Source organism: Oryzias melastigma, linkage group LG1 (genome assembly GCF_002922805.2).
Source record: "Oryzias melastigma strain HK-1 linkage group LG1, ASM292280v2, whole genome shotgun sequence".
In the NCBI taxonomy this organism is placed as follows: Eukaryota; Metazoa; Chordata; class Actinopteri; order Beloniformes; family Adrianichthyidae; genus Oryzias; species Oryzias melastigma.
Window position 1 is genome coordinate 30,298,734 of NC_050512.1, and position 19,877 is coordinate 30,318,610.

Sequence of the window (19,877 nt, forward strand, 5' to 3'; positions counted from 1 at the left end):
TCTGCTCTCAGCTCCCTCAGTTTTAGATTTATTTTCATTTTTTACAGTTAAATTGTTGTCATAACTTTGAAAGCACAGCTATGTGGAGCCAGGTCAATTCACAAATGAACTGCCATGTCAGTCTTTACACAACCAAGTTGGGTCACTTCCTGTGTCAAACTGTCAAACTTCACACCACAAGGAAACACACAGTGATGCAAAAAAAGTATTCAGTCAGCCACCAACTGTGTAACTTCTCCCACTTAAAAAGATAATAGAGGCCTGTAGTTTTCTTCATAGATATAGCTCAACTACAAGAGACAAAATAAAACCAGAAAATCACATTGTCAGATTTTTAAGTAATTTATTTGTAAATTATGGTGGAAACTAAGTATTTGGTCACCTAAAAACAAGCAAGATTTCTGTCTCTCACAGACCTGTAATCACTCGCTACCTGTATTAACGGCACCTGCTTGAACTAGTTATCTGTGTAAAAGACACCAGTCCACAACTGCAAACAATCCCACTCCAAATTCCACCAAAGAGCTGTCTAAAGACACCAGAAACCAGACCTGCACCAGGCTGGGAAGATTGAATCTGCAATAGGTAAGCAGCTTGGTGTGAAGAAATCAGCAATTATTAGGAAATGGATACAAGACCACTGATGATCTCCCTCCATCTGAGGAAGATCTCACCCCGTGGAGTCAAAAAAAGTTGTTGTGTTTGTATTCAATAGTAAAAGGAGAAAAAAGATGAAGGAACACTGAAGTACAATGATCGAAAATACGTTATTACATGTTAATTTCAAGTAAATCTGCTGCAGCTGCAGGATCTGATCAAACTCAAGATGATTTTATTTTGAAAGGAACTTGTATGAGCTACTTTCAAAAGTAAAATAAGCTAATTTTATAAAGAAAAACTCCATTGTAGAGATTATGTTAAAGCTAAACATAAATAAGGTGTATTGTTCTAACTCTGCGACTCTCGTTGGATTTTATGGATCTTTTAGCATTAAAGGTTGCAGATCTCTGGACTAGTTATTGATGATACAAAGGAAGAATTTGGAGTCTGCAGGACAATAATTCCATGTAGAACCTCCTCCACAAGAACCTTATGAACACCTGAGAGAACCTCTAAAACCAGATCTGCTCCTCAAAGACTTTGTCTTCCTCTACCAACCGTTGACTCACCAGTGATGCTTTTGAAACGGATAAAGAGGAAGATTCTGAGGAGAACCTGGAGATCTGAGGATTAATCTGATTATGCTGTTTTTTAAGGTTATCATTTTTCCATGGAAAAACATTTTATTTTGAAGTATCCTTAAATCCAAACACAAATATTTGGGTTACTGTGAGCAGAGAGGACCAAAAGTACATTTTGTGTTTCACGTTTAAATTACAGCACAAAGACATTATATAAGGTGATGATGAAGTATTTTCCTAGTGCATGTGTCACAATAAAAGAGTAGGAATATGAGAATGTGAAGTTTATTTCATCATTAACATTTTTAGGTGCTTTTAAAATAAATATATAGTAAAAAAACATTGCAACTTTTGTTGCAACTTTTCACAAAAGTTACCGCAACATCAGGCGTTTTAGGCCGCAATAATCACAAAAATCTTCACACCAGGTAACGCTATAACTAGTTTTTAGTTAGTTTAAAGCTAATATGGTTAAGACGTGTACTTTACGTCCAGTTTCGGAAAAAGTAATCAGTGATTGGTCGACAATCAAAATAATCGTTTGTGGCAGCACTACCAGCTGCAGGAAACCAAGCAGTTTTTCACAGTAATCTAACGATTTTTTTAAATAAAATGTTGATGTTTGAGCGGCTTTTCCTGTTTTTTAAACAAGTTTTGACCTGTTGATTCGACTCCGAGTTAAAAACTATAAACTGCCGCTCTTCAAGTAACATCAAGTTACCTGGGTGTGGTTAAGGCAGTAAACGGCGTTTCCTGCTGGTTAATGATTCGAGACGAGAGATCCATGTTTATTTAACACATGAGACCCGTAGTTCTACTGTTCTAGAGTCTGGAGGATGTCGCTGTGTTTTTTGTGATAAGCTAAAGAATTAAAAGCTTTTTTTTAATCTTCTTTTAAATGTCTTGTAGTTGAGAAAGACTGAAGTGGTTCAGGGACATTTTTCTTTGGAAGTGTGATCATTTCCACGACAGCCTCACTAAAGTGAGGCTGTCGTGGAAATGATCACACTTCCAAAGAAAAATGTCATTATTTAGACATTAAAAATACAAAGTTTCAATGGAAAATTGTGTTTTTAAAAGGAGTTATAGTCCTTTTTTCTTTACTTTGTCTGGAATTCGACTGTATTTGTTAATTATGTGATGATTTTTCTTTTAATCAAAGTTCTTTTGCGGTTATTAGACAGGTTTTATTGAGCTGCTGTGAAGGTGTGTCAGAGTTTCTGTAGGTGTTTCAGGGCGATCTGGCGGCTGCTCTGTTCTCTGTTGTGGAATCAAAACCATCATCTGACCCGGTGTCATGTTTCCGCTCTGCTGCAGACCCCCCCAGGCCTCGCACAGACTTTCAAAACCCACAACGACACCCAAGCCTTTATGGCCAGAACAAATGATTCGACCACTCCTTGAGATTAAAGGTTTCTGTCGATCTATCCTGAAGTGTTTAGTCGCGCCGTTAGGGGGCGGAGCTCCAGGAATAGCCTTGAACTCGCTGCACTGTGATTGCTAACGTCTGCCAGAAGAGAATAAGTAAGTCTGACGCTGATATTTTTATCTTATTAAATCGGCTCCACCAAGTCAATGAAGACAGATCTGTCTGTGGTTTCCAGTCGACAGCTCGCTGGCTTCAGTAAACATGATCTGTTGTTTGTAAACACAGATGGTTTTCCCAGGAGTCGTCCTGAAGAGGAGATGATCACATGTCCATGTGGAGGGTTTGTAATTAAAGTGATTACCTATAGCATTAGTGATCTCAACTGTGTGATGCACAAAAACACATTTCTGATCCTGGTCCACAAAAAAAATGGAAAAAGTAATCACTGATTATGTTTTCTGATTGGTCAACTAAACGGCTCATGTGCAAAGTGGATGTGAAATAACATCTTAACCTTCATTAGCTTTTAACTAACTAAAAATAAACACAACTACCGTATTTTCTGGAATATAAGTCACAGTTTTTTTCATAGTTTAGCCAGGGCTATGACTTATACTCAGAAGTGTCTCATTTGTTTTTTTTTTTTTTACGTAAATAGGCTCATATATTTGTTATTTTCCCAGCAAACATCAGTTGTCCTTTAGTGGTTGTTTCCTCTAACAACCACTAGAGTGCGCTGCCTCTGAAGTATTTGCTACTGACAGCGGCAGAAGAAGAAGTGTTGTTCAAAACAAACATGGAAGAGAATTTGATTGTTTTTTTTTCTCTCAAACTTAGATATTTTTCTAATACAGATCAAAAGATAAGCAATCTTGTGTTTAATTATTCATTTTTTAGTTAAATTGGGTTTGGTAGATTTGTTCTGGAATGTTACACGTTCCTCCCAAAAGTGTGATTTATATAAGGTTTTCTTCTTATTGATTAGACATTTTTTATACTCCAGAAAATACAGTATGATAAGAATTTATTCAACTTTTAATGAATCGCGCAGCCTCTGTCCTTCATTAGTTTCTAGCATTAAGTTTCATTTAACTTTTTAAAAAAAACAAAACAAAACTTTATTTTAACTTAAATAATTCTTAGATTTCAGAAATGTTCCCTGATATATTCTATGTGTATTATCTCTGTATGTGCTAACACTTGATTTAATGAAACCATAATCAATGTTTATTATTCTCTGAAGTCTTTTTAGCTTTGAGAATGTTTGTAGTTTTTCCTCTTATTTCATCTTTAAAGCGAGAGTTTCTTTAAGACATTCCCATCAGGGAAGAGAACGTGGGCGTGGCTTCCAAAAGCGGGAACAAAAAGTTGCAGATCGAGCAGAAAGTTGAGCAACCGCTTCCAGCAGACACAGAGTTGTGGAACCCTCCTGCTGTTTGTGTCACAACGTTATGAAAGGATTCAGTTATGACATCTCAGCCACGCCGACTGCAGCAAACCTGTACGGTCGAGGAGAAATGTTGGAATTTTGGTTCGGAGATTCTGCCTTTAAAAACAGTCAACCAACATAAAAAAACTGTCCAACCAGGGAATGCAGTTATTGCTTCATTAAAGAGGGTTTTGTCATACATTTTTACAATAAATACAAATAATCAAAGAAGATGAAGTCAGTAAATTACTTTTAAATGAAATAAAAATTGAGCTGCTTGAATAGAAATTTATTTTATGGTCTCTTTTAGCTTTTATATTTTTGATTTGATCTCAATATTTATAGTATTTGCATATCTGTAAGTAGTTCTACATTTGTCCAAAGTTCCTAAATTTATGTAATGGTGCATTTTTTGTGTTGAAAACACAAGATTCCGATTTGTTTTCTTGTTTCTCACTATAACCCAATAAAAACAGACATTTATATCTACATTCGTGTTAAAACATTTAAAGGGGCCCTGCCATGAAAATTCTCCTTTTTTAAGGTTTTAAATGCATTTTACTGTTCATTCCTCACTATAAAGAACCCCAAAGTGGTATTTTGATCTGTTCGTGCATTTAAGAGTAATCCTCTAAAAACCTGCACTGTCTGCAGTGGCCCCTCCCATACCCACAAAAATGAGCGGTTGGAAACGTGCTGATGTAAGATCGATGCCAACCGCTCCCTCCAGGAAGAGTCTGCTCTGACAGCTCCGCCCCCAGACTAACACAACACTCAATTTCTCCCCTTATCCAGTGACGATCAGCAAAAAAAACTTTCATTTTAGATGCAGAATACCGTATATTTTCCAGTTGTGTCTTCAATAAATTCCAGCTCAAATATGTTTATTTTAGTTGCTCCGCCCCTTTAAGACCCGATCCGGCACAGCCGTGAAGGAGCCGCGTGTGTTTGTGTTGTGAACAGTATAGCGATGGCCAGACCTACTAAGGCAGATATATGGTATGTGGATCCATATTTGAAGAAGTTTGGATTATTTACGTGGGAGAAATGCAGACATACTGCCACAGACTGTAGGATGACATCATGAAGGGACGGCGGCCGCACGCAGCAGGCGGAGCTTCAGGGATAGAGCCGTTTCTGGGTATAAAAAAACTCACGAAATATAACTAATATTTCAGAAATCATTAGTTTTTTACTGATACAAAGGTAATATATGATCTTAAATATAGAGTTGACTCTGAAAGGCTTAAGAAAATGATGGTAGGGCGTCTTTAAGAGGAAAGTGTTTTTGCATCAGTTGCCTTCTCTTATGTGTCGTCATGGAGGTTCTTCCTGTTTTAAGGGATCATTAACAAAAATAGAATCATTAAGGAAAAGTGGTTGACTCGCTTAGTTCTGCTTTTTGAAGTAGTTTTAGGTTTTGGGGGACATTTTTAACTTAGACAAAGAAGTTAAATCTCTAATTAGGTTATTTTTTTAATTAGAATTGATGACAAATTGAAACATTTATATTTAACAAACCTGTCATCATTGATTTTCAGGATCAACGTCATTCCAGTAGATTCTGAAGGAGAACTGTGGCTTGTCGACTGTTAACAATTAAAAAAATTACAGTAAATTAAAGAACTTAAACACAACATCAGAAACAGACATTTTTGAACAGAATAACATCTGTTAGATCATTCTCTGTTCAGTCGATCTCTATCTGAAGGATAAATTCTTTTAAATTGACTCCCTTCTTTCTGACTCTGTCGTCTCCAGTAACCTGACAGGATGGAACCTCAGGGAGAGGAGGACCCGCCTCCAAACGGAGGCCGGTCAGACACCCGTCTTCAGCGCAAGAGGCCGCCCAGCCTTGTGATCGACATCCCTCCACCTGAACAGGTGTCTGAAGCTCCTCCCAAACAGGTGACTTGGCTCTTCTGTCTTTTTATTTTTTACATCTGAAGGAAACTGTAAAGTTCTGCCTGTTATTAAGGAGTTGTACTTATGCAGTGTTTTTTTCAGATCTTATCCTCGTTTGGGGTCATAAAAGTAACTATTTCATATAATTATCTTTTTCTAAACTATTGTAGAGAAACAGATAAATTCTTTGTGTTCTCGTTAAAATATTAAAATGAAAACGGAACAAACAGACACAGAACTTTAACCTTCTATATTTTCAGATGTATGACACCAAACTACTTCTGCTCCCCCATAGTGAACATTTAAATTCATTTTCTAAGAGTTCCTCTTTCTGTGTTTTCCCACCAACACTTTTATTAGAAAATACATTTAAAATTCATTATGTGTTTGCTTCATTTTCCATTTTAATAAAAATGGGAACATCAAAAATGATTTGTTTTACTACAGTTTTTTAGAAATGTATAAAGTTTTAGTTTGAAAAACAAAAGATAGACGGGTATTTCCAGGTTTTTTTTCCTTCAATGTCAAGTTTCACCCAGGCGCGCAGGTTCTGGATTTGGATACCGGTTCTGGACACGTCTTGAGGACCGGTCCACGCCCAATAAATCCGGTACCTTTTCCCGAGGGTCACAGATCCTTGATTTTATTATGTCAAGAAACGACGAGTTTGGAGACAGTAAATATGTCAAAAAAATGACCCGAAGGATCTTTGTCTAAACGTCAAAATGTGACGATTTAGGAATGAGAATCTGATGACTCGACACGTTTTTAATTATAGTGTTTTTATCCTTTCATACTGTTGTCTAATTCTGCAGCGTTTTGGATCATTTAAGGTCTTTGGAAATGAGCTGAATTATTAAAATGACGTTCACAGACAGAAGATAAAAAGATGAGTTCTGGAGAATCTGGAGATAAAAGTTCTGGTGTTCTTTCAGCGCAGAGCAGTCGGATGATCTGGGTCTGTGATGACTGAAGTGTACACCACACAATAGTGAGCAGTGTTGTTGTTGTGCGTTCAGGTGAAGTCTGCTGTTTATTCCACATCTCCCCTTTGAAGCCTTTGATCCAGAACTGTTGTAATCTGCTGGATTCTGGATTACAGAGGATTTACGGAGGAGCTGGATGGATGTGAAGGGAAATGCAGGGAAAAGGGAAAGTCTTTGTTCAGTGATCTTCAGTAGTTCCCTGATGTGGGTTTGGATCAATAACAACTTTTATTCTGAAAAGACAGTTATCACACTCCAGTTTTACTTGTGGTTGGTGATCAGATTTTCTTAAATCATAAAAGCTTGTTGTTGTAAAACTATTCTTGCTTATTAAATGCTGCTGCGCTGAAAGTCCCACTCAGATCAACTTTTGATTTATTATAAAAGCATTCCAGACAAAATCTCAAAACTTTTGTTTTCTAGAACATAGTTTCTGCAGAGCAGCAGGAGTTTGTCAGGGGGGAAGAAGTAAGCCTGCACTTATTTCCTATGATTCATAGATCCATTTGCCTTTAAATGGATTCATCAGAATGGAGCGGAGCAGGAAGACTGTGACCCACTGATTATAGTTTGTACTCAGAAATGCAATTTTCATCTAAATGTCCCTCATTATCAGACAAATCCCACAACAACATGTTAAAAACACAGTTTTTATTGGAGGGACTTTAAAGATTTTTCGTTATTATGATCTAATAGAACATTACATGTTTGTGAAAATGTGCTCTGACGAGCTCAAAGGAGGTTTAGAAAATGGATGGATGGGTGAATTCTGCAGCCACAATACGACTCAGGTGTGACCGCCAACTGTTTACAGGAGAGGATTCTTCTGCCGTTTACCTGCTGAGGTTAACGAGTTTCTCTGTCCGCGCTCGCTCCAGCACGCTGCAGGTTTCCTAAAGTAGCAACATTTACGTTCAAACGTGTTGTGAACTCGAGCCGCTACCGTCCACTTACTCTGCCAGCTTTTCCAGAAGCACAGACAGCTTTAGAATAAGCAGCTGCAATCATGGATTTCTATGAGCAAACTCCAAAAGTTGACTTTTTTTAAGCCAAACCGTCACACAGGAAATGAATCGGGATGGAAATACACAACTTTCCTTTTTTAGTTTGAGTGGAGCAAAAAATATAAAGCACTTTTCATACAACACAAAGATATTTGAAGGCTTTTTTAATGACACCCTCAACCCTCCAGACCCCCCCACACCAAACACAATGAAACAGGTTTATGGAATAAAATTCAAAATAAAAATGGAAACTAAAGTGGAAATCTGGATGATGCTGAAATTATATTTGGGGATCTGTCCAAGTCGGCGACCGACGCTGTCATAATGACAGAGGACGTCACCGTGGGACCCCCCTGATCAGAGCAAGTGGGAGGTTCCACGTGAGGGCATGGTGCCTGTGTGGAGGATCTTCTGAGGGAAACGCTGGAGTGGAAACAAAATCCAAAAAGATTAAACAACATAAAAGGAAAAGCAGAGATTAATTAGGTAAACCTTGATGGACGGGTAGAGTTCAAAACCAGAAATAGACCCTAAAACAATTCACCATGAATAAAACATTAACAATGATAAAGAGATAAACTGTTTGAATATCAAATAAATGTGTTTTTTAATTTTAGATTCAAAACGTAGGTCCTGAGGTCTCCTTTAAGAACATGAACCGTCTCTGCTGTTCCCAGGTGTCCTTGTCTGTTATTTCTGCAGTAAAATAATAAATCAAAGGTTTGTGTTATTTCCTCCATTTCTTTACTCGTGTTTTTGACGTTTACACTTTTGGTGTCCAGCATTCAAGGATATCTATGAAGGGCAGTTTGACCCAACCCAACACCCCCCCTGTAGACGGAGGCGGGTCAACCAGGCAACGGAGGGCCAAGTTCGGCAGACAAACGTCGCTGTCCCAAAGCATTCGAAGGTAAGAGAAGCCTCACTCAAATATGTCATTCATGTTTGACCTCTACTTAAATGATTAAAGATTCACTCCAATGAAAATGGTGTTTTCGGGTTTTTAACATGTTCTTCTAGCAATGTTCTCACGATGGAGGACATGTATGAAGACTTTTAATCAAAAAAAGGTGTTTTTAGGTATTTTTTTTTATTTAAATGTTTTGAATCAGAAAAATTCAGTTTGAAGAAGTTTCTGCGTATAAACTAGAATCGGCAGGTTTCCACTTCCAGACAAATAGATTCAAGAACGTCTTTGTTTTCCTCCTCTGAGCTGGAATCTGGATCAGAACTTTACAGCTGGAAAGCTCCAATATCGCGCGCCATTTTTGTTGCACCAGTAATGTTGTAAGGGGAGAGTAAATAGATTATGATGGAAAATGGGGAGGAGCACCTCTAGTCCCGCCCACAACTCATAGGTGAGTTTCAACGACATGAGTTTTTAGATTTCGTCCAGAAATGACTTAATCTGGATTAAAAAAACACTAGAAACCTTTAGAAATGGATCAAAGGGTGATTGGAGTCGAGCTTTAGGTATTTTTTTAAGGTTAAAACAACATCATAATCTGCAGATCGCCTCGTCTGATCGCCGTTTCTGTGACCTCCTGCAGGAACACTGCAGATTGGTTCGGCGTGGGCGAGGACTGTGAGACTCAGCAGCAGGTATGGCACAGGAAGAGCATCCGCCACTTCAGCCAGCGCTACGGCAAGCTGAAGCCGCAGTACAGGGAGGCGGAGACGGCCACCAGCGCGGACCTGAGTCTGGACTCACCGGGCGCACACAGGTTCCCCAAAGTACGTGACCCTGAGAGCAGAACACCCTCAGACAAATGCTTAAAAAAGAACAGCTCTGTAATCTGCTCAGACTCACTGAGGAATCAGGCGGTCCAGAGATAGAAACCATTGAAATAAGTCAAAAATTCTTCAAATAAAATTAAAAAAAAGCTTTATGTAAGCAAAACATCTGCCAGTGGGTTTAAAAAAAAATATTACTTATTTGAACAAAAAAATATTATTTTAATAAATAAATCTTATTTTAAAAAAATCTAATTTTAGTCACTAAATCTTGAAATATTTAACCCAAGAACACTTTTACTATAAAAAGTTCCACCATCACTTTTGTTAGGTAGTTTTTACTTGATATGATAAACGCTAGAATAAGTATTAATCATAAAAAAATAGATAAAAAATATGACAATTCATGATAAATTATACCATGATTTTATCAAGTATTTATCATAAAAAATAGATAAAAATGTGACAATTCATGATAAATTAGAAGAGTTTCATTTTATTTTCTACTGTGGTTTATGTGACAAAATGTCAAATTGAATCATAAGAAAATCCTAAAAACATGCTTGAAAATTTCTGAAAAATTAAGAATTTGAGAAGAAAAGAAAAAAAAAAAACCAAAAAATAAAAAGTATTTTACTTGAGAGTTGACCTTTGGTTCACCTATTCCTGGAACATGTGAGATGTGAGAAAAATAAATATTAAAATATTTTAAGAAATACATGTTGCTTTAAGATAAAAATCAAGTCATTAAGACTTGTTTTCTCAAATAAAATGATCTAAACCTTCTTTCAAGACAGAAAATGTTTTTGTCCGATTTCTTTTTCTTTTTCACTTCCTTCAGATTTAAGTTTTCGTTCAGACTCCGAGTGGTAACGTTGGCGTAATCCCTTCTCTCGTCAGATCGTGGACCCCCTGGCGCGAGGACGACCTTTCCGGACCCCGGATGAGCCGGACGGCCGCTCCCCGAGGACGCCCCACTCCATGCAGGGGGGTCCCTTCACCCCGGGGGTCACCTCGCTCAGCTCCTTCACCAGCTACAGCCGCTTCCCCAAGAGGAAGAGGGAGTCGGTGGCCCGCATGAGCATCAGGGCCGCGTCCAACCTGCTGAGGGTGATGACATCTCCACGCACTTCCTTAAACGTCTAAAGCTTCTGTTGTTTCTGGAAATCAGATAAACTAAAGACAAAACATGAGAATTAGATTTAAGCAAAAAACTTGATTATTTGTACAAAGTTTCTACACAAAATTATTTATTTTAATGTCAAAGTTACTTAATTTCTTATTGTTTTACACAGAGTCTTATTCATTTACTTCGTTTATTCATTTTTTTTTATTTATCAAAACTGCATTTTTCTTTACATCATAAATCCGGGCTTTACATTTTAAGCTGAACCGATGTAATACATTCTAGTGTGTTAACCTCATGAAAATATTAGCATATCTCAGTTTCTTTGGACTCTCTGGGGTTTTATTTAGTTAAAAAGATTAAAGTTTGTTTTTTAAAATGATTGTGAAACAAATAAAGTCCAAATGAAGGTCATGTCATGAGACTATAGGGTAGTTTAAACTCTTTAGGACATGTGTCAAAGTTTAATTTTGACAAAATCGATTTTTATGGAGAGTAAAGTATTGAAGTTATTTAAGATTTAAGTTGATTTATTCTGGAATAATATTCCTGACTTTTGTATTATTCATAATATTTTAAAAAGTTGTAGTTTTAAACTAAAAAAATGGTATTCTGCTAACTTTTTGGACTATTTTGGCATTTACTAAGATTTTTTAGACCGAGTTTAGCTAATATTTCAACTACATGCCAACAGTTTTGGCTAATTTAGGCTTTTTTTGTTTTTTTTGACTATTTTAAAGTTTAGCTATTTTTTCAGCTTCATGCTAGTTTTTTTTGCTAGCCTATGTTTTTTTGTTTTTTAAGCTAATTTGGCATATAGCTAATATTTTACCAGGCTATTAGCTTCAGCATTTTCAGCTATCAGCTTCTTTAACTATCAGTTTCAGTATCTTCATGTATCTTCATCTTCAGTTCAGGTACTTGTTTTCATGCTTCAGTTACTCTGACCAACTGAAACCTCCTCAGGGCGTGTGACGGTTGTCCTGTGCTCGTGTTCAGGGCCGCAGCGGCCTGGCGGGCTCACAGTCGACTCGGAGTGTCCCCCGGAGGAGCTTCCTTCACCACGGCTTCCCGGACGAGGATACGGTGGACTCTGCCGACACGTCTGCGTCCGTTTTCTTCAGCAGGGTCAGTCTCCTCGCCGTCACGCTTCCGCACTTCTGCTGCTCGGCTCTTTACAGCCACTCCTGGTTTTCTGTCGTCTTTTCAGCTTTTTTTTTGTTTGGTTTGGTCTCTTCAAATATGATACAAATAAAAAAAAAATAATATTTGTCAGTTTGCTGTAGCTCCATCCTTGATGATATTTACTGTTTTTCTGAGTTTCCAACAGTTTTTATTTTCCTGAGTATTTATGACAACTAAATAGCTGGTTATCTTCCTGAAAATGTGAAAAGAAAAAGCACAAATCTTCTTTACTATTGAATAGTAATCACTAATGAAATGCTTAGAGGGTAGAGGAAGACAAAAAAGTTTCTGGAATTTAGGATTTTTTTTTTACTGTATGGATCCAAATCCATAAAGATTTGAAACCCAAATAAAGCTACTTTAAAAATTTAAACTGAAGCGTTGGTGTTTGGATTTAAAAAAAACTGTTTCACAATTTCAGAATTTTTTATATAAACTTAATTATTTTAAGCATTAAAACTCTAAATTTGCTGTTTTATAACTTTTTGTCAGTTTCAAATCTTTTTTTCACTTTCAACTCTTCTTTGTTTTTTCAGTTTTGAATCTGAAATTTTCAGGTTTAAAACCCTTGGCCTCGTTCAGCGTATGGGGGCGGGGCTAACACGAAGGACCACTCAAAATGGATGAGGGTGGTAACCTCAGTCCTGATTCATCCACTGACTGAGAACTGTGATAGTTACAGACAAACGTCTTTATTATCTGTACTATGACGGCAAGCAAAAGGGGTCATGAATCGCCGGGAAAAACGGCATAAAGAACGGCGTATTGGCCATCAAAAATGCCGCTTTTTCACGCACCTTTCAGAATTAGCACGTAAATTACACCGTCTCGTGTTGTTCTGAGACGGTTGTAAAAAGTGGCGTTTTGTCACTTACAAACTACGCGTCCAAAACGCCGTTCTAGCGTGTTTAAAGCGCCGTTATGTTGTGTCACATACAGGCGAAGTTATGCCTGATTAAAATAGCTTAATAAACGAAACTTAAAACGGAACATTTCAAGCTGAAATTGATTGTGTGATTGCTTAGTAAGCATTCAAACTGTAGTGATTCTCCTGCTCCTTTCCGTTGGTTTTACGACACATAAAAACTCAATCACACTCCCAGTGATTTCAGTAATCTTGGCATCAAAACGTTGAGCAGTTCAAGACATTACTGATGTTTTTTATAGCTTTTGAAATATTGAGCTGAATATGCTCCATAGGAAATGAATGAGAAAGTCTTCAATTTAGTAATTTTAAGTTGATTAGCAAAAAGCCTTTAAAAATATTCATGGGCTTTGTGTTGATCTTTTATAGTAGTATAGTTTACCTAATATTTTATACTTGGCTTTTTTGGCTAATTTGGCATAAGGTTTTTTAGGCTAATTTGGAGTTTAGCTTCTAGTTTAGCAACAGGCTAACGTTTTTGGCTAATTTTATTATCTACTAAAGTTTTTATGCTAATTTATAGTTTAGCTTCTAGTTTAGCAACAGGCTAACGTTTTTGACTAATTTAGTTTACTGAATAATTTTAGTCTATTTTGGAGTTTAGCTAGTATTTAAGCAACGAGCTAGCTTTTTGGCTAATTTGGCCTCTACTGAGGTTTTTTGGGGCTAAGTTGGAGTTTAGCTCATATTGAAGTAACACACTAAATCTTTTTTTCTAAATTGGCATGTATTAGGGATTTTTAAGCAATTTTACTACAATTTTTTTGGTCAACTTCAGCGCTCTTTCATAGTTCTTTAACAGAATTTCCAGTCTTTTAGCAAATGTAACATTTTGCAAGTACCGTAGCTTTTGTATTTTCAGTAAATCCCTTCAGCAATTAAAGTAAATTGCGTCACCATTTTCAACAAAAAGCTTCAGCGTTTTCAGTGATTACTTTCAGCAAAAAGCATTCACACTAACATGATTGTAGGTAATGCCACCTTTCTAGTTAAGTTTATATTAGAATTGCAGAACGTTTCAGAAGCTTTATAATTTTTTTATTTATTTAACACCAATATTTCTGCTTGAATGTTCCAAGTTGTTCTATTTGGATTGCAAATCTTTATGATTTCATATTGCTGGTCCATTATAAGAGCTTCATCTCATCAGCACATCGGTATTGTAAAGCTCACCTGTCACTTTCCACTGACTTCTGAGTTTTCTTTGCTGTTTCTAGGCTGACGTCCACGATGGGTACTCTATGGCCGATGAAGTGTTTGATTCCCCTCCCTTGTCTGCTAATTTAGTTCCATTCAGTGATCCTGCTCAGTGAGTAAACCTCCAGTTACTAACAATCACAGAAGACTGGATCCTTAAAAAGCAGATTAGCATAAATACATAAACAAAACAGTTTCTATTTGGTGAAATGCATACTTCTTGTTTACAACCTTCATCTCGGTTCTGATTGTCCTTCCAGGCTCAACAAGGGCGACGGCCCGCCCCCCAAACCGCTGAGTGCGTCGCTCGAACCGAGTCAGCCCCAGCGCGGTCGGCGAATCGCTTCCCAGGTGAAGCACTTTGCCTTCGACAAGCAGAAGCGTCAGTACGGCATGGGCGTGGTGGGGAAGCTGCTGAACCGACATTACAAACGCAGCCTCAGCAGCACCATCCAGAAGCAGCTGGACGATTTCCACAGCCACAGGTCGGCATGGGAACCACGCACCGCGGCCTGCTCCTGAAACAATGAGCTCACAGAAGAACACCTCACTACAACGTTACCTCGTTATCACAGGAGAGATCTGTGAAGTCGGATCGCAGATGTTTAGGCTTTAAAACTCCTCAATACAAACTGCAGACACTTTTCTCAGACAAACATGAACATTTTCACACTTTTCTCTCTTCTTTAAGCTCTCAAAGTTTAAATCTTTTATAGAAAAATAGTGACAAAAACTGCAGAACATCGAGGTGAACCACAATATAGTGAGGGAACACTGTACCTGTGAATAACATCAAATCTGTTTTGTAGAAATCAATGTATTTTTAATCCATAACTAATAAACAAGAGCTTTAGAAAAGCACAGCACACGTTTCAGCCACTTCCTTCTGCTTGTGCTTTCAGGCCTTACTTCACTTACTGGGTCACCTTCGTCCACATAGTTATCACCATTCTGGCCTGCTGCACTTACGGCTTCGCCCCTGTGGGGTTTTCACAGCACTCTACTACGGACCTGGTGAGTCAAAAACGGCCTCTGAACGCCAACATCTGCGTATCTGAGTCGGCTAAAATGATGCTACTAATGATAAAAAGAGGTTGTGGTTAATCTGTGCTTCTACTGTGTTTTTTATTGTCATTCAAGAAGTGATTCTGTTTACAAACTCACAGGTTTTGTGTGTCTGTGACTGACTGCTGGTGTTGTGCTCTGTCGCCCCCTGCAGGTGCTAAAGAACAAAGGCGTCTATGAAAGCGTCAAGTTCGTCCAGCAGGAGAACTTTTGGATCGGTCCGGGTTCGGTAAGCGTTCCACGTATTTCTCCCAGAACGGCCTGTGACTCTTTTATTCCTTTATCATGGCTCTTTAGTTTTAATGAGAAATGCTAGCGATTGAATAAATAATAAATGAGTTACTTAAGTTTTTATTAAATTAAGTTTTTCTTCCTTCTGACCCCTTTTCTTTATTTATTTTTGTTTCCATCATGTTTGAGTTACAACTCTATTTCAAATTGTATGTTTTTCCTATAAATTAAAAAAAATGAAAAAAATAAACATTTAATTTCTGCTCAGATTTTTAACATGTCAAACAACTAACAAAAAAAAGTTTGATTTACTCTTAGAAATTCTGTTGAAATGTTCTTCAAATTTGTGTTTTTAATTTAAAGTTCGTCAATTAAAAGTCTCCAAATGTTGTTTTATTTTGGTAAATTACACTAAAGTGGATAAAGATTTGAACAAAGGCAGTTTAAAATGAGTTATACGTTTTGTGCCTCACATTTTAGAGAATAAAAATCTGTTTATTCTAAATGTTTTGAGTTCTTCCATAAATAGATTCTACTCAAATATTGTTTATATCCAAGAGTAAAAGGGAACAATTTCAAAATCCTCCTGATAAAAACACAATGTTTGACTGTCTTACATTTTTAATTGAGGTGAAGCTGCTGCAGCAGGACGACCTTTGTGACTCAGGGTGGGTTTTATTTTGAAAGGAACTAATGTGTGCTGCTGTCAAAAGTGAAAGAAGTTACAACTGTTGAATATATACACATATAGACACCGTTGTCATTTCATTATTAGAATACTTAAGTTAGATTTATAAATGCAATTGCCAAAAAAGCTTAAATGTTGTGCATTTTTAAACAGTAAAGTGGTTCTCGTCGGGTTCTGGTCTGTAAGAAACTAAACCAAAAGGCTTTTTTTTGTTGTCGCACATGAACGCATCGAAGAATAACCACTTTAGACGACACTTTAACTGATGTTATCTCTTCTTTGCAGAGTCCATGTCCTTCTATCTGATTCTGTGAAATGATCATTTATTCACGATGGTTCTGTTGGGTTTTCAGGAGGATCTGATCCACTTGGGGGCCAAGTTCTCCCCCTGCATGCGGAGGGACAAGCAGATAACCGCATTGATCCAAAACGCCCAAAACCTTGAAAGAGAGTCCGGCTGCTGCGTTCAGAATGATAACTCTGGATGTGTTCAGACGCTGAGCAGCGACTGTTCGGTGAGGCTCTCCTCTTTTCTATTCGGGTGTAACATTCAGTAAACATTAATTCATTTAACAATAATTGGATTTTTGTGGTTTCACTTTGATTTTGGTTCATTTTGAACAATCTGATTCTCTGACCTAAAATGGATCCTGGACATCTTGATCCCAAACTTTCAGCAGAGATAAGTTGCTGCTACTGATCAGGAGAAGTTTTTCAGATTCCTTGTATTTCTTCAAAATAATAATTAATTATGAGTACAAACAAACAAGTAAACAAGAATGAATGTCAAATCCGTTCACATTTTAGTTTGATGTTGTTTCTCCACATCAGAATAATCATTATTACAACATTCTACCACTCTTTATGGTCACAATAACTGAATCCAAGTTGTACTTTCTGTATTAATTCAATAATCGATTTATCTCAATTTGAAACAATTTTTGACCAATTTTACCGATTTGACCAATTTTAATGGTTTAGGTGGATTTGATTGATTCTGCTTCAGACAGATTGATCTGGTTGGATCATAGGAATAGAAATCAATTAATTGATAAATCGTTACAGTCCTATCTTTTTACATTCTGATTTTCTGTCATTTTAGTAAATAGTAACCCAAACTTGATTTGATTTTATAGAGAAATCTGAAAATCTTTAGAATTAAAGGAATAAACATCATTACCTGTGATCTACATTACCCATTATAAGTTGGGGTATTGTGAGAAACGTTGTTTGTTTCTCTGTTTCAGGTAAAAATGTTCACATGGTCTCACAGTGTACAACGTGTTTCACTGATTGGAGAAAAAGAAATTCTGAAAGGAAAAACGATTTCAAAGTGGTGTCAATTTCAACATTCTGTGGCTGATTTTACTATTATGACATTTCAAGTTGACTTAAATGCCAGACGACTGTTGCAGGTGACCCCATAAAACCAAGAAACCGCTGTGAACGTTTGCAGTGAACACCAGACCACCAGACCTAGACTATACAGCAATGGTTGTTTGGAGAAAGTTGAGCGATACGGCGAGTTCAACCTGGTCTCCAGGATTGGCTTTGGTGTAGGAGGAGCAACAGTCTGGACAGACTTCACCAGTCAGAGCAAAACTGATTTGATTCTTGTAGATCAGGGGTCTCAAGCCATATCTTCTGCATGTCCACGCTTCTTTGATGACAACTTTGTATTTGCTTTGTGCTTAAAACTTTGCATTTGCTGTTGTCGTTGGATCTGGTCATGAGAATAGTCCTTAGCAACAGTTGCTAGCGTCCTTAGCTCCTGCCGTTTCACGGGACACACAGAAGATATTGCTTAGTAGAACACAGACATGAACAAATGTTCAATTTGTTCAGTAGACAGACAATGGACCAAAGACATGGACAGTGGATGCAAAAACATGTTTTTGGCACAAATGGAACCCCGTACAGCCCAGCCTCAGCCAGACGCTTCCTTCAGTGACCCCAAGGGAAACTTTGAGAACCCTGTTGTAGATAGTCCAGTCGCTGCAGGTTCTGACCTCAGATACCTCCAACTTTGTGTTCATGGATGATAATTCTCCACCACATGGAGCCAGAACTGTCACAGCTGGACTTCAGGAAGTAGTAGTGGCTCATATGGCTTGGGCAGCGATGACCTCTGACCCTTCTGGGGCCGGCTGAAGCAGAGACTGTGTGATCAGAGCCCCATGTCTGCTTGTAGCTCTTGTAGAAGAGAAGAACACCACAAGTCTAGTGAGGAGCAGGAGGAATACGCATTATTGACGTGGTCAGATTTTTTTATAGTATTTGGGGCTATCTTTCTTATTATCTTAATTTTTATAAAAATAAATGTCAAACTAATGAAAACTGTGTTTCTACTTATTCATTATTAGTAATATTAAAGGCAACTTTTATGAATTTCATCAGAATTCAGACCAAACTATTTCCCAAACTTACTTTGAGTTTGTAAGATAACTATTTAAAACGTAAATCATTGCTGCTTTGACGTTTGATTGATGTTCATTTCAAACTGTGGTTCTTGAATTCAGGACACGCTGGCGACCTTCATGAAGTGGAGCAATGAAACTGTGGACGGACTTCAGAGGTCGTCGGGATCCGTCTGTCATCAGGATCCCAGGTAAAGAATCTAATCAAATCCAATTCTGACGTCTGCTGGGACGGACTGGTGCAGTTCGATGTACTGATCTGTTTCTGGTCCTCTCTATGACATTAATCATGGAGCTGAACACTTTATCCACATCGTAGCTAAAATATGTGCAGGAAGAAGGATTTTACTTTCATTGATACTTTGAAGCTGTTTTGGAGTCCTGTTAGGAGGGATGGTTCACACCTGAGCATTAACAGAGCTCAAATATGATCACATAGTGTGAGTATACAGTTCAAACACTTCTGACCGAATGCTCACCGAGTCCTGGTCCAATAGACGGTACCTGATCCTTCAAGAACCTTTGACTGTTCCACTGCAATCACTCCGCTGCTCCATGGTGTACCACAAGGCTCATTGCTTGGCTCAATTCTGTTCCTGCTATATATCTACCCCTTTGTCCACGATATAAACAGCTTCAAAACAGTTTTTACGCAGATGATATCCATCTTTATTTAATGAGTCAGAGTTATACAGGACTGCAACACGTTTGAACGGTCTCTTCTATTCAAGACTGAGTTTCTAACAACTGCTTTCAGCTAAACCAGGAGTCTGCAACCTTCAGCTCTTATAGAGTCAATAGAGTGGATTTTTTACTGGACTCAACCCAGGAGGAACCACAAAGTCTGACTTCACTCTTTAGAAAATAAAATCACTGATTTACATCTATGTTAAAGTTACTTTTATCATTTTTATAAATAAACTGTTTTTTAGCATACATAAAACATAAACATAAATAGAAAATCCTATTTCCTCCAAATGAATGACTCCCTTTCAAAATAAAAGACACCCTGTATCACATAGCATCATCCCAATGTGGTATTAGGTAGCTTAGTGTCAACAGTGGTTTGAAAAAGTCGGTTTATTTTATCAGTTTATTCAACTATTTTACTACGTGGTGTATCTCAGTCAGAAATCTGAGCTAATTAAATTACTTTTACCATATTTTTAAACCATCAAACATAATAAAAATCCTTAAAAAGTAGAAAATCTGTTGTGCCTTAATTATCGTCGTGTTTTTATTCTTTATTGACCAGAGAGACACAATGAAGGAGTCTAAGAGCCACATCTAAGAGCAACAGGATGCAGACCCCTGAACTAACAACAACAGTAAACTGAAACAAATCATTGCAGCTAAACAGAAAATCCATTTCATTAAACTACACTTTGGTTGTTTATGCTCCATCTCCCAACCACAACTCAGAAACCTGTGTTCT

General features: G+C 37.5%; 1 protein-coding gene across 7 annotated transcripts in view; it reads left to right on the forward strand.

The window, feature by feature from the left end:
• LOC112157243 (inactive rhomboid protein 2) overlaps positions 1–19,877 on the forward strand; it is a 41,267-nt gene that overhangs the window by 8,160 nt on the left and 13,230 nt on the right. For 5 of the 7 annotated variants that reach the window (XM_036214104.1, XM_036214105.1, XM_036214098.1 and 2 more), the window contains 11 exons: positions 5,741–5,887; positions 8,492–8,551; positions 8,657–8,784; positions 9,425–9,608; positions 10,509–10,718; positions 11,734–11,862; positions 14,062–14,153; positions 14,302–14,526; positions 14,944–15,055; positions 15,261–15,335; positions 16,379–16,540. In XM_036214104.1, the coding sequence (XP_036069997.1) occupies positions 5,753–5,887; positions 8,492–8,551; positions 8,657–8,784; positions 9,425–9,608; positions 10,509–10,718; positions 11,734–11,862; positions 14,062–14,153; positions 14,302–14,526; positions 14,944–15,055; positions 15,261–15,335; positions 16,379–16,540 (1,512 nt within the window). In that variant the 5' untranslated portion in view covers positions 5,741–5,752. Of the gene's footprint in view, positions 1–5,740; positions 5,888–8,491; positions 8,552–8,656; positions 8,785–9,424; positions 9,609–10,508; positions 10,719–11,733; positions 11,863–14,061; positions 14,154–14,301; positions 14,527–14,943; positions 15,056–15,260; positions 15,336–16,378; positions 16,541–18,544; positions 18,634–19,877 lie in introns of all 7 variants that reach the window. The other 2 variants (XM_036214094.1, XM_024289881.2) reach the window with 2 other exon arrangements.